Source organism: Paralichthys olivaceus, chromosome 18 (assembly GCF_024713975.1).
Source record: "Paralichthys olivaceus isolate ysfri-2021 chromosome 18, ASM2471397v2, whole genome shotgun sequence".
NCBI lineage: Eukaryota > Metazoa > Chordata > Actinopteri > Pleuronectiformes > Paralichthyidae > Paralichthys > Paralichthys olivaceus.
In genome coordinates this window covers 1,695,539-1,710,706 of record NC_091110.1, presented here as the reverse complement: position 1 = coordinate 1,710,706, position 15,168 = coordinate 1,695,539, and the positions used below count along the sequence as shown (strand labels likewise).

Here is a 15,168-nt window from a genome sequence, read left to right as displayed (position 1 = left end):
TTTGCCCCACTGACTGCTACACAGCATTGGTCACCAGTTTCTTCACTTTTTTACTCTTAAGAATATTCAGTCTAACATTTGAATTATAAATATTAAAATATAGATAAAACATAAATAAAATAAACCACACACAACCCAAATATAGCTCTTGAATAAAAGTTCAGTTATGTTCATGTTCTAATAGCTTGTGATGAGTGTTGGTGTTTATTGTTAAAGTGTACAGTGAGTGTGTGGAGGGAGGACACACCCCATTTAGTTTAACTGATTCTTATGCAGTGACCATCTTGAACTTGATCTTGAACCAGACATTTCCTCATGCTTGCTTCTTGTTAATCCTGTGTTTACCTGTGCAGATCCATTGTTACCAGTTGCTCCAGTTTGTCCTGCTCTCCTTCTCTGTCAGTTGCTGCAGTTTGGATCTGTGATCCTTATAACGTATGATGTCCTTTAATGCAACAGTATTTACATCATATTTTCCAACACACACTCACAAAAAGGAGACTCTTAAAAGTCTCTCACAATATGCTTCTGTTGAACTGGTCTGCATACAGAATAACATACATCTCTTTCCAACTGTTCAAATAAAACCTAACATCTGACTTTGCTCTGCAGTGGGACAGAGTGGAAGTAGCCTTCCCATGTCAAATGAGTACACCCCCCTCCAATATCTTATCTCTCCGGGAACTTTCTGAAATGATGTCCCAATTTCATAGTTGCTGATATGTCATGTTAATAGATTACTAAAACAATCAAACACTTGAGAACCGTGTTCAACTCTCATGAGAGAGACTTAGTTACATACACTAATAAAGTACTGATGAGGGATTATCTTATATTTCAAAACACACCACAGAATAATTTGATATAAACTATTGAACTTGATCTTTTACCTGGGAACAAAAGAGTTAAAACCCTATATAGTGCAAGACCTCATACCAACATATTATGGGCTCAATATATCAGTGTCATGGTACAGAAGAAGCAAGTAAAACCGCCAAGGCAGCAATATGTTTGTATGTTAAATGAATCCCTAAGCATGGAATGAATCTATATAACATTATTTGCAGGTTTGGTTTACATCACACAGGGGTGAAAACACGCCCCTGACAATGATTGTGTGTATGTGTGTGTATGAGGTAGATCTGGAGGAGGAAACACAAATATGTAAACGCAGGCGTTAATTGGCAAACCTGTTACAGTGTATGTATTTTGTTCTTTAGATTTACAGCAAATTAGCACACTTGACTGATTTGAGACTTTACATTTAGGACGGTCCTAGGTCATTTCAGGCAGATTGTGAGAGGATGGTGAAGTGATTTCAGAGTCCTCCCTCCATCTCATCTCAACTACTGTCACTTGATTTCACTTCCAGAGATATTGTCAAGTTGTTTTATTTAATCACTTACTGTATACAGGAACTGCACTCAGGGGTTTCCCTTCAGAATAAAACGCTCAGTATGTTTGTCTGCTCTGTAATATGTGATATGATCCCATTCACAGCACATATTCAACTACATTGCTGTGTATAGTCTTTTTAAAAAGAATAAATATGTAATGTTGTTGTGACATGTCCACCAAGTACAAGTACATTTTTAAAGTAATGCACATATGTGTAATTTAATGTTTTCTAATAAGAGAGTATTTATGCTTAATTAATTATTACAACCAGTCTGACTGTAAATTGATGGTAAACTACAGCACTTTGGATAAAAACTACTCATCCACATTTTTCCAGCATTGTGATATTTTGTTTGTCTGTATCAAGTTCGATTCCCTGTCACTTTGTCCTCTCTTATTTTGAAGGCGACACCTCTCTTGTTCCGGCCTCACGCTTTGTGTGTACACACGGTACACACACTCTCTCTCTCTCTCCTCCTCTCTCTCTCGTCTCTCTCATCTCACTCTCTCTCTCTCTCACACAGACACACACAGACACACACACACTCTCTCTCTCTCGTCTCTCTCATCTCTCTCTCTCACACACACACACACACACACACACACACACACACACACACACACTCTCTCTCTCTCTCTCTCACACGCACATATATCACCTGCAGCATGTAGCAGCGAGAGAGAGCACTCTTGTCCTCTGGTTGTCTTCACGGGTCTCCATCGTGTCCTCTCAGCCGCAGACATGACTGTGTTTCTGGGATGGCTCTCGGCCCTGGCCATGGGTGTTGTTTCCGCTCACGTCCTGCTGAAAGTCTTCTTCCCGTACTTCTGGAGGGACCTGTTGTTCCTGATGAGGGTGATGAGGTGCGGAGTGAGGCTGGAGCTCTTCAAGTTCACCTCCAGCGTGCGCACGGTCCTGGAGAGGTTCGTGGAACAAGCGCAGCGCTCCCCCCACAAACCGTTCGTCATCTTCGAGGGGAACGTCCACACGTACCGAGAGATCGAGCAGCGCAGCAACAGACTCGCCCATGTTTTCCTGGAGAGTGTCAACCTGAGGAAAGGAGACTGCGTTGCCATGCTCATGAGCAACGAACCCGACTTCCTGTGCGTTTGGTTCGGGTTGGCGAAAGTCGGCTGCTCGGTCGCTTTCCTCAACACGAACATCAAGACCAAGTCTCTGCTGCACTGCTTTAACTGCTGTGGAGCCAAAACTCTAATAGTTGGATCAGGTAAAGCTGTCACCTCTTCTGCTTTCACATCACTGGCACACTTCACCACTTACTTGATTACTTTTAGTGGTCAAGTGTGTTTGTGAGTAGCTCCACGTGCACATTGTGTTGTGTTATGAAATGATACTGAGAGAGCTGCTAATCCACCTTATCCAAATCAGTACAATAAGGAAATGATTAAAAAAGTATGTGTTTGTTCTGCAGAATTGTCCATATTCAGTATTATTTTGATTAGAAATAAGAACCATTTCCAGAACAGTGAAATTTGACTGGAGGTGTGGATTTTAAAACGTATAAACACTAGGTTGGAGCACGTTGATAATGAGACCTGAGAAATGTCAAGAACTATATTTATTAACATGAAACTGGAAGGGGGTCCAAAGTCATCGGAAAGACTTTAAATACTGTATAAACTCTGTTAATGGAGACATTTATATGAAGTGAGTTAAGATACTCATTTACTTTCCACCACTGATTTATAGCCAGTGCACCTTCATTGGTCTTGATCTCAGTCCTGTGAATGTCAATAATTTTCAATCTAATTCCAGGAGGTGAACATTGTGCTTATTGACATTTGCCAATAGTGTCAATATCCATGTGTAGTGGTGGTGGGGGTCTGGTTTAAACAACAACACCACCTGGGGAACTGCACCCCAGGCTCTACTGTTTCAAGGTCCTTCTCTGAACACCAATCAATATACAAGTTCACAGTGACAAGAGGCAGAGGCTTGTTCTTTTTATAAATGACACATATGTTATTGAAATAATTCAAAAATAATTGGCTAGCAGGGACTGGAACTGCTAGGGAGAAAAAAAGGGTTGATAGACAAACAAAAAAAAATTCCAACACCAATTCAAATGTTACTTCATTACATTACACTAAATTTAATATAATAACAAAACCTTAGATCAATAATTTCTGAAAACTATAAAAGTCAGCTCAACTTAAAGGTCCAGTGTGTAAGTTTTAGGTGAAGGGGAACTATTGTCAGATATTTCATGTGGAATAATCTTCATGATGTTTTCTCTAGTTTGTTTCATCTGAATTGTATGAATTGTAGTTTTCTTTACCCCAGAAAAGGCCCTTTATATTTAAATACTTTATATTTACATCAGGGGACCCTCTACATTAGTGCAGACTGGACAAACTAAACACCTTTTGAGTTTTCATGACAACTGAAGCTACCACAGGTTCTTTTTCATGTTTGGAAGGAGAGGGTGAGGTGAGAGGTGTTCAGCTGCAACATGTAACATCAACACTAGACATCACAAAATTCTACACACTGCACCTTTAAACAAAGGAAAAATGGGGATATGAGCTGAGGCCACATGTAGAGAGGCAGACTAACTGAGGAGTGCCCAGGGTGCAACCAGTAACTCACTTCAGGTGCAACCCAGAAAAAGGTGCAGCAACAATGGTGCATTCATATTCCAGTGCTCTCACTCACATACGTAAAGGTGGGGACCTAACCCAGAGTGGCTAGCCTCCCAGCAATGTGACACTCAGCTGCACTGAAACTAATATAAAAATTAAAAGCAGTATAACCACAAACGGCATAGCCCAGTTGTTCAAATAACGAAAGATAACAATTCAAACAAACTAAGCAATAAAGTAAAACGCTGCCAAAAAGTAACAAAACCAATATTGACAAAACAAAACCAAGCAGCAAAATAAGCCAGCAGCAGGTTAAACACCTCTAGTGTGGGGCCTCACAGCCAGGACAACAGGGGCACATGCAGGCTGTTGCCATCACTACCAGACACAACCAAGGAAGACAAGAAGCAGAGAAAGAGCAGAGACCCACAGGTGCCTTATATAGCCTGGCTCTGATCAGGGGTTTGGATGGAGGAGGAGTCAGGGGAACACACTGGGGAGACTTCCCTACCACACATAATAACTGATGCTGTACTAACCTGCTCTTAAACCGAATGACTTAAGAGGATTACATTATGTGACATTTCATTTAGCTGATGCTTTAATCCAAAGGGATTTACAATAAGAGAACAAACAAATAATGTATATCAGCTTCGAAAAGACAAACTACAAGTGCTACATGTAAGTGCAACTAAATATAATTTATTTTACTTCATTTTTAATTTTTTATATAAACACACACATTTGACGATGATTATTAGACATCATCTTCTCAACCAAGGTGTCGTCAGAAGAGATGTGTCTTTAGTCTGCGGTGGAAGATGTGAAGACTCTCTGCTGTCCTGATGTCAATGTGGAGCTCATTCCATTTAGGAACCAGGACAGCAGACAGTCGTGATGTTGTTGAGAATCAGACCGAAACCTGTCCACATCTGACCAATCAGATTACTGGACAACCAGACGAACAGAGTTTACAGTAAAGGGACAAGTGATAAAGAAAAATAGATATTTTTTATAGATAAGTCAAATCATGTTACCGTTCCAGACTTTCCATGTGTCCACAGGGGGCAGTTTATCACACACTAAATAAATGCATAATAACTGTTCATACGAATGTATACAAAAAGAAAAATGATCTGGTCTGTTAAGCTGAAGTAAAGAATCTGAACAGAAGTCATTAATATGTTCCCCCTATTTATTTACCGAAGACTCGCAGATGTGTCCAAATTGCTTGGTATTTGTGGAGCATGCACTTGTGAGTACTCAAACGTATGTTCCGACCACATTGCATCTTATACTTAATTTCTAGATCCTGTCTTTGTTGTTTCAACAAAGTTTTGCAAAGCACAGTGAAAACTGCCCCTTAACACACAAGGTGAAGCACAACCGAGTGGAGTTACTTGATGTACAGAATAGCAACTGGTAAAAACGCATCAGTGGTGTTTCAGCCATATTGACCCTCCTGTCACTGTCTGAGCCTCTCTTCCCCCTTCTTCCAACAATTTGGAACAGCTCTGCTTCTGTTAGTTAACTGAATTTGAACCGTTAAAAGGAATTCAACCAAAGAAAATTGATTTGAAAGTCGAAATGCTGAAACAAAAAATAGTGAATATGATGACATCAATGGGCATTTCATATTTTACTAGTTAGAGAGGATATGATATAAAATGACAGTTAATTCAGTTTTTATTGCTGACTAATTACAATTATTCATACTGTCTAACATAGCTTTACATACAGATTGAGGTTTCTTTAACAATTTCCAGTTTTACACTATAAATCATTATAGAGTTATAATATTTAACAAGACTTTTGTACTTTTCATATGCTAAACATTTTATAAGCCCCTTAAATAACATGTAGTTTACAAGTACACCCCTTGATTTTGTTGTAATTGTCCAATAATGCACCACAACTGCCAAGTGTCCTTCCAGGTCCCTGTTCTGAAAGTCAGCTGTGAACTGTGTGGAGCCAGAACGTATTGCTCAATCTGGGAGTGATCTCTGAAAACTGCCAAATCTGCTGCAATTGAAAACAAATGAAGGCATTTTATTCTCTATCCATTGTAATGATACAGCAACATAATATTTAGTTGAACAACATTCAGCTTCCCCCATGTTTTACTGCAAGAATCCTGCTACTGCAGTTAATAGGATTCACCATGCTACAGCCATGTGACAGGATGACAGATCATTGCTCAACCAAACAAGCATGATGTTTGTCAGGGACGCTGTCCTCACCACCACCCCATTGCAACAGGAGAGTGTATTCATGAAATTGCTGAAAAAGGCAGACACTGATGAGAGTAGTGTGCACAGAATATTATATTGATATTTGAACATTATTTTTATGACATAGTCTCACCTGCCTACACACGATATACAGTGTATACACTGTCATGATGTCATGTATTTCACAAAGTAATCCCAAAAACAGCAAATATCTAAAATATATGACATGCTCTACAGGATATGTTTATTACTTCCAAACATGAAAAAGAAAACTGTGGTAGCCTTTAATTGTCATAAAAACTCAAAAGGTGTTTAGTTTGTCCAGTCTAGAATAATGTAAAAAACATGGCGGCCTCCGTAGAGAGGGTCTCCTCGATGCAAGTATTTAAATATAAACTTTTCTGGGTAAAGAAAACTACAATTCATACAATTTAGATGAAATGAACTAGTGAAAACATAATGAGGATTATTCTCCATTAAATTTTTGCCAATAGTTCCCTTTTCACCTATATCACCTTAGGCACTTTTAACAATGCTTTTTAAGATAATGAGATGAATAGTTTTTTTTATCATTATCATCATCAGTGAACTGCAAGTACAGTAAACAGAACCTAAAATAAATGCCTTAAAAACATCATCGGTTCTCTTTGGTACACTTGAGCACAGATCAAGGTACTTGGCAGCTGGATCCACACATGTTGGACGACTTGTCACTGTTGTGGAGGTGTTTTCTAATTGATACGATTCCAAACATCAAAAGCGCCCACGATTTTCTCTGTGCTGCATATTGTATGAAATAAGGTCAGTATATGTGAAATAATACAATATTCTGGCTCACACAGCAGCGTTATGCTGTGTTGTGCAGATTTGTAAATGAATATGAAAGTTATGACATACAATGCATAACTTTGTGTGCTTATTGATATAATGCATTTAATTAATTCTGTTCAAAGGTCAATTTATTTATATTTACATTTTTCAAAAAAAGATACAAATCAGTTTTTCCTCTGTCCTCTGGTGGCTGTTATCATCCAATGTTGCTTGAACACACAATGTATCCTTAGAATCAACACACATTCAGAAAATATTATACAAACAAGCCTCCTAGACAGAATATGTGAAATAATTTATGACTGAAACTGTGAAAGATGGTTGCACAGTCCATAAATCTCTTAAATCACTCCTTGCAGAGTCACCATAAAACATAGGTTTGAACTTGTTAAAGTACTTCCTATTTGTTCTGATGCCTCTAGAACACACTCAGAACACACATTTCTTAACAACATGCTCACAATCAAAAGTTTAGGATTGGAGGAAGCAGGAAGCGAGGCAGGCTGAGAAGAGGAATTATTCTAAATGATTCAAAGTATCCTGTAATGTTCTTCACCCCTAGACCTGGTGGAATGTTTGGATGGAATCCTTACCAGCCTGCTGGAGGACAACATCCAGGTGTGGGTCATGAAGAACAGTGAGCACAAACAGGTACACAGTCTGTTGGATAAGATTGCTGCCGCCTCTGACCAGCCTGTACCAGCTGAGCTACATGCCACCACCTCTCTCAAATCCCCCACCCTGTACATCTTCACCTCTGGAACAACTGGTGAGTTTTTGAACAGGCCAGTGGGGATAGTCGTGATGATATCACATGCAGTGCAATGTTACATGTTACATCAATGTGTCATGTTATTGTGTCGGATAGCCACAGAGTTCTTGTATTCATTTTGGTTCATTATTTCTTTTTGCAACTGCATTAGTAATGCATTTTTACATTACATTATGGATCTATTTTTTTTAATCAGAAGTAACTGCTGCAAGGTTCAATGCCAGTTTTATAGGTACTGGTGTATCATTGGTAAACACTGCACTTTACTTGCCATTCGAGGAAAATCTCATGACAAGGTGTTGAGAATATAGGACGAGATGTTGAATATCCCCTGTATGTTTGAATGTCTTCTGCAGTTGATGTAATCGGATGTTAGTGACCACTGGTGGATGTTAGGTACATCTTCAGTCGTGTACCTTAGTGTAATCAGGTGTTTCTGCCTTTTAATCACCAGACACTCTAAGGCAGGCCCATCACAGATTGATCAGACCTGGGTGCATGTCCCTGCATCTTGGGGCCCAGTTGGAATCTTTCTTCCTGATTCAGAGTCATTGGCTGCACCGTTCTGCAGTGTGTGATGTTTCTTTTGTCCATAGATCCCCAGATCTTTGAGCAAGCTGATGGTGGATGATGCAGGGAAACCCCTGCAGCAAACCTCCACAGGGCAAACTATTGAGTTCCAGCCTCGTTGCTCTGCCTCAAATGCCATGTCTGTATACCTATACCTCTCATTCGCTTCATCAACATCATCCTCCCAGGGAACTGTCGATTCTACCAAGTAGACGACACACAGGGTGTTGGACGAGATTATCAGGTCAGGTCTTAGGGTGGCAATATGTGATGGGACTGTTAGCCGCTGGCCCATGTCCAACAACATCTCCCAGTCTTGGGCTTGCTTAAATGGACCACTCCTGGTGAGTAGAGCAGGCCCTTTCTGACCCTGTTCCCCCTCACGGACAAAAGTTGTCCTTTGGACTGCTATTGGTGTTTTTGATGGCAAGGCATTGGTAGCAGTTCTCTTTGTTTCTATTGTTGCTGCAAGGCATTTGAGTACCTGGTTGTGTCTCCACACATATCTTCCTTAGGAGAGACTTATTTTACAACCAGTGAGGATATGCCTGAGGGTAGCTGGAGTTGAGCATAGTGAGCAGGATGGATCTTCGTTCAGCCACTGCTGTAGATGTTTGGGTGAAGGAAGGCTGTCATTTATTGCTCTAAGCAAGAAGCTAATCCTGCCTGCTTCCATTCCCCACAGGTCCTTCCAGCTGATCTTTCTTTTCTCTATGCTTTCTCATTTCATCCACTGCCCCTGTCTGGCTTGGGTGACAGCCTACGTACATCTTGCTACCTCTTCCTGACGCTGGATTACCAGGACTACCAATTTTCAGTGCTCTTTATGGAGTTGCTTTCTTCCACAGGGGTCTACTCTAACCTAGGCCCAAACTTCCTCTATCCCATTGAACGTGGCCCACAATGTCAGCGTGCTAGTGTGCTGCTTTTGATTGTTGAGTTGCATGTTTTGGGGTCTATTTCCGTCCTGTTGTCAATGATGGTCCAACCGCCCATATAGATATCTCTTGGGATTCTGAGAGGGTCATCTCCAGCCTTGTTTTGGTGTATTTAAACTCCTCTACATGACTTGAGATAGACAACTTGTGAATGCCGTGTCCATACAGACTGATGTTGCTTAGAAATCTTGGGACTCCTAACCTCTTTCTCACATAGGAGTTGATCGTTCTCATCTTTTGTGAGGAGAAAGTCAACTACTGTAAGGGGCCAAATCAGTTGGGGTTAAAGGCCAAACTGTAAGCACCAGAACTTTAGCTTGCGAGGAGCATGGACTGGTCGATGTTCTTAAGACCTCTGTTGACATCCTGCTTCAGTTGCTGGACCTGCTCGCAGTCTTTGAGGCTTGCATCGTCCAAGGCTTTTATTGGTTTTTCAGACACTGTTAAAATGGGTTCTACATTAATGTAGAACCCATGGTCTGACCTCTTACCTTTGCTTATTGAGATGCTTCTTGATTTTGATGGATTGATCCTCATTCTGGCCCATGTGATCTTCAAGTCTTCAAGTTTCCCTAGCAACCGTCTGGTGCATGGTGCTATTGTGATCAGGGTTGTCATGTCGTCCATGTAGGCCCTGATTGGTGTTATTTGGACCCCCGACTTTTGTCACTCACCACCTACTACCCATTTTGAAGCTCACTCTGCCAGACTGAGCAAACAGGGAGAAGGGTATTGGTAACAAAGGTGACCAAGCACCTGATGTTATATCTGGCTGAACTCCAGAGATCCTGTGTGGATAAGAGTACTGGTTGTTTCATAGTTCTTCCATTTTAAATCATGTAGGACACAGAGGCTCTTGTGAACATATTTTGCAATTGTTTGCAGGCAGCTCCTTCAACCTCAACCACATTGCCTAAGACCTGATATATAAGGTGTAGTTCTTTCCAAATCTTATCCAGTCAGATTAACTTAACACAGATGGACTCCAACCAAGGTGTAGAAAAATCTCAGTGATTATCAAGACAAAAGAGAGACACTACTGAGCTATTGTTAAGTATTCAGACCCATGAAATGTAGATGAGACTATGATGATGAAAATATTGTTTCCATGTATTTTCTAATATGATCACTCCTCACTCTTTTAGAAATCTTTTGCTTGTTAGGCTACATCATACAGTAAAAGGAATTCTTCCTTTTGGAACAGGACAGATTTTTGCATACTTCCATTCTAAAGGAAACCTCCCTTGTTGCAGAGAGAGGTCACCATAATATATTGTTTTAAACTATCCTAGACAATCGGATCCATTTTGACTGTGATCATTTGCTTTGTGTATTACAAAATTATGATAAAGTTGCTAGTTTCTGATCACAATCAGCCACTAAGGTAGTATCATAGGTGCATTTACCATTGAAATCAGCACTGATATTGTCTTGCATTGTTTTGAATCAAATGTTTTTTTATATGTCATGTAGTGCAGTATCATGTCTTCATTTCCACAGGTCTCCCCAAGGCTGCCGTGATCACTCACCTGCAGAGTTTGAAGGCAGCAGCAGGCTTTTGGGCATTTGGGATGACTGAAGATGATGTGGTGTATATTCCGCTGCCACTCTACCACAGTGCAGCTTCTTTGGTCGGTATAGGAGGAACCATAGAGCTGGGTAAGATTCAGAGTTTCTTCATGACCCCACAACTAATCTTAAATCTCTTTATTTACTATATGTTTTAATAATTTCTGTCATCATGTCAAAAGAAATTTACCAAACCATTATGTAGATCCAGTGTTTTAGTCCAGGTAACTGTGCTATGAAGCATGTTCAACATGCCCATATGTACCTGGCTTCACTGAACCCCACATTGGTCCATCCTGGATAACCTGTACTACAAAGCATGTCACCTGTCTCAGTTACGTCTGGGTTTACATACTTAACTACATGCATGTTCATGTGGACGAGGTGGAGCAGTTAATTACAAGACATCCTCAGAAAAATTAATCAACCTGCCAATCTAGTTGAGTTTTAACAGGGACAAAAATAACGTAGAAACCTCAGAGAGAGCCACATGTGAGGGATCCCTCTCCCAGGACGGACAGAAGTGAAATAGATGCCAACGTCAGAGAAATAAGAGTATTTATAGCATTGGTTAGAGTAAATAGTTTGCAGTATGGTGGAAGGTAAATTAACTGAGGAATTATTGTCAGTAATGGTCGAGTATCTGAGGAGACATATTGTATGTCAAGTAGTCTTGTTGTAATCATAGTCCAAGATCAGCTGCCACCACGATCAGGATCCACCAGTATAATCCATCATCATGCTCCACCATCAGCTGCCACCTTAGTCATGGTCAAGACGTGATGATGTGTGTGATGAGCTCAGTCTGTTTGAAAAGTTAATCTGTTATCATGAGGAAAAATGACAGTCTGTGGATAATTGTTTTATAAAATTCACCATTGAGGAACATTTTTATTACACCTCCTCTTCTGTTTTAAAACAGAAACTTGAAGTAAGTAAGAGTTATCTGTAAAATTAACTCCTACTCTTTATTGTTTGTCACTTTGCTGTAAACTCTTTTGTCCCTGTCAGAATCCTGTTGATCTATGACTCTGGTGTTCTTCTCATCTGATTGGTCAGTAACAGGGCCGTTGAGAGGTTTTGATCTCTGAGCTGGAGCAGTTTAGGGGTTCAGCATAAATTACTATGGTGAATTACCCTGGTAAAAAATAAAAAATAAACATTCATGACTGAAAATCCAGATTTAATCCTGAGGTTACCTCAACAACCCTATATCCTGCTTCGTAGTACAGACCCCAGGACGAGGATTCAAGTCTACCAAGTTGTGCAATCGAAGTAATAAGAGAGAAATTGTGCGTATCTTCCCTCAGTCCCAACTCTTCTTTCTACTACTCTTCTTGCCAAGGAAAAGGCACAGCGTTTGTCCTCGTCTTCTATTGCTTTGCCATTCAGGCTGTGATCGTTCTTTTAACTTAGATGTTTCTTTTGTGGCCCATCCAGACACTTTTCCTGGAAGGACAATCTATGAGTTAGATAGCAAATAACAGCTACATGTGGCATGAAGATGAAGATCAGAGAGTAGCCGCTGCGTATTGAAGTATCTGTCCTCTTTTGTAGCCTTTGATTATAATTATGAAAATGAAAGTAATTTCATACTTAATTCCAGATTTGCATATAATTTATATTTGAAATTACATTTAAAAAGGGGATTAGGGGTTAGAGGTTAGGGGTTATAAATGTTAGTAATGCAGATTTTTTAAAAACAAATGATGATAACAAGTTGTTGGTGATGTATAATGTCATCTGAATGTGAATGAAAATGATTTATTATTGAGTGAAATCAGGAGACACAGTCAGAAAGGGCAAATTTTGGTTTGGGTCTTTGTGTGAAGCAGATGAAATGTTACTTTTTTAGCAATTGTAGCATTTTGTAGTCAGGACTGCTCACAGAGTCCAGTGTCCACGAAACTATGTGACCCCTTTTGAGGACCCGCTGTTTCACTTCAACTAGCAGCTTAATTAGACACGTTGAGCAGGAAGTGAACACTGGAGACTATTATGAAGATTATCAGTCAGTTGTGCTTTTGATAAAGCCTCAGTTTCTGTTCCAACTGCTACTTTGGCAGTTTGATGTCTTTCACTGGCAAAGACTAAAATCCCACCAAGCTGTGCCAACAAACCTTTGGGCAGTGAACTGACAGTTTAGTTGTTATATAATAAACATGATAAACCTTGCACACATATCACATTTAGCCTGTAGACCCCATTTAGAGCTGTTAACATCCATCCTGAGTGGTCCGATCACAAGTGGACCGCTCGAATCAAAAGTGTGAAAAACACACTTCCTCAAACTAGCTAGTTACATAATGAACCCACTTTTTAAAAATTATTTGTTTCGCAAATATTTAATTTGTGGCCACCACCACAACATTTACATCAACTCTCGTCAAAGCTCTGCCCACGTGAACAGGTACTTTTCCATGACTTGCTCGCTAACTTCTGCCGATCGTCCCCGCTTCAGTGGTTTATTTCTTCTCACCTGATCAAGATTCCGGTCATGTGCGGTGAGAGGACAGACAGGGTGCACGTAGGCAGGCAGGTAATCATTTACTGCTATCGCAGCGTGACAAGGATTTTGTCATGTTAATGGGAATTTGAAGGTTCAGCCCAGATGTTTTGTACAAAATAGGGAATGAGAATTTTCACATCTTTTCACACATCTTTTATAATGTCACTGTTCAGAGGACCCGTATGGAGAGTAGGAACGATACACATGACAATGAACAAGCCAAGCCTATCATTTCAAAGTGGTTACGTGAAAATTGATGTACTGTAGCTTTCAAAACACAAGCCCACTTGAGTGTTTCTTTAGAGCAGGTACGTTATGTACATTTTGTCCATTAAAAACTGGAGCTGTCTATCCAACATTGTACCAGTGACAGAAAAAAAGACAGACCGGTCACAGTTGAAAGTGTTATTTTTATTTGTAAATTAAATGTAGAATGGTTTTAACATACAAAGAATTGTGCAGTTGGACATGTTCTGATGACACTTAATAAAATGGAGTTTGTTTGAAACATGCTATGAAATCAAGTTTGCTTATCTTGTCAAAACAAATACAAAAAAAGAAAGTACATTAGATACCTTTATCATCAAAAAATGTCAAATATACAGTACATGGAAATTAGACACTATGTTTATATTAATAACATTATGAAGTAGATGTGCCTAGCGTTGAAAATCTTGAATATGAGAATTGAATCCCAAATTATGAATATGATTATTGAAAGACATTGTTGTGTGTTGTACTGCAGGTGCGACCTGCGTCTTGAAGAAAAGGTTTTCAGCCTCCCAGTTCTGGAATGACTGTAGAAAACATAATGTGACTGCTTTCCAGTATATTGGGGAACTCTGCAGATACCTCTGCAACCAGCCTGAGGTAATATTCTGTTCCGTTGCAGAAAGTAGACAAACTCACACACATCCAAACTTGATAAACACCAGGTGCTGGACAGAATTGATGAAAATCAGAAGACAAAAATGTCTTATTTAACTGCCTTCCTGGAAGACACCCTCTAATCTTCTGTTTGGCTTCTAGCAGTGATCATAATATCCTCTTGTTAAAATAATAAGTTGTTGATTTCTGGACATACTGAAAGCAATAATATGTTTTTGATACATTTAGAATCATTTTAGCTATGAACTAAACTTTTTCAATTCCTAAAACAATTACATACATTGTCGCACATGACTTGTGAATCATCCACGTAACTTTGTTTACAACTGTAGCAGTAAGATAAGCAGGGTCTTTGTTTCATTGTTTGCATCTTCCCACTGGACACATGGACATGCACACACACACAGTGTGAGGTCAGAGCTTATCCTTTCATGAAGCTGGACTCAAAGTCCTCTTTGTCCCCTCTCCCTCTGTTATTTGGCTGTCTGGGTGGAAAGCTTGCCATGAACGTCCTCATGATGTGGACACGTACAGCACATACGCACACTTTCACAAGGTCAATAAGCGCACACACGCATTTTTACTAATTCCTGCTTGTATGCATTGTGATCAACATGCAAATTGGCCAACAGGCAAATACACATTTTCTGCAGGTTTGTCTAAGGTAGTTGTTGCTCAGGCATTCAGTACCAAGACTGAACTGTATGATAGTAATTGATAGTATAATATTGATTGTATATGCTGAAGTATATGACCGTCAAGTGTAAATTTAGTCATACTTCTTAAGATTCTATGAATTTCAACCCAATTTCTAGTACTATTTATATATTTTTCTTGTCTAATTACCTTTCTGTATAG

The 15,168-nt window shown here is 39.7% G+C and overlaps 1 protein-coding gene across 1 annotated transcript in view; it reads left to right on the top strand.

Annotated features, from left to right (window-relative positions):
- Positions 1 to 1,866: 1,866 nt before the first annotated feature.
- Positions 1,867 to 15,168, top strand: part of slc27a6 (solute carrier family 27 member 6) — a 32,089-nt gene continuing 18,787 nt past the window's right edge. The window contains exons 1-4 of the mRNA XM_020082402.2: positions 1,867 to 2,627; positions 7,627 to 7,833; positions 10,845 to 11,003; positions 14,168 to 14,292. Of these exons, the coding sequence (XP_019937961.2) occupies positions 2,141 to 2,627; positions 7,627 to 7,833; positions 10,845 to 11,003; positions 14,168 to 14,292 (978 nt within the window). The 5' untranslated portion in view covers positions 1,867 to 2,140. The remainder of the gene's footprint in view (positions 2,628 to 7,626; positions 7,834 to 10,844; positions 11,004 to 14,167; positions 14,293 to 15,168) is intronic.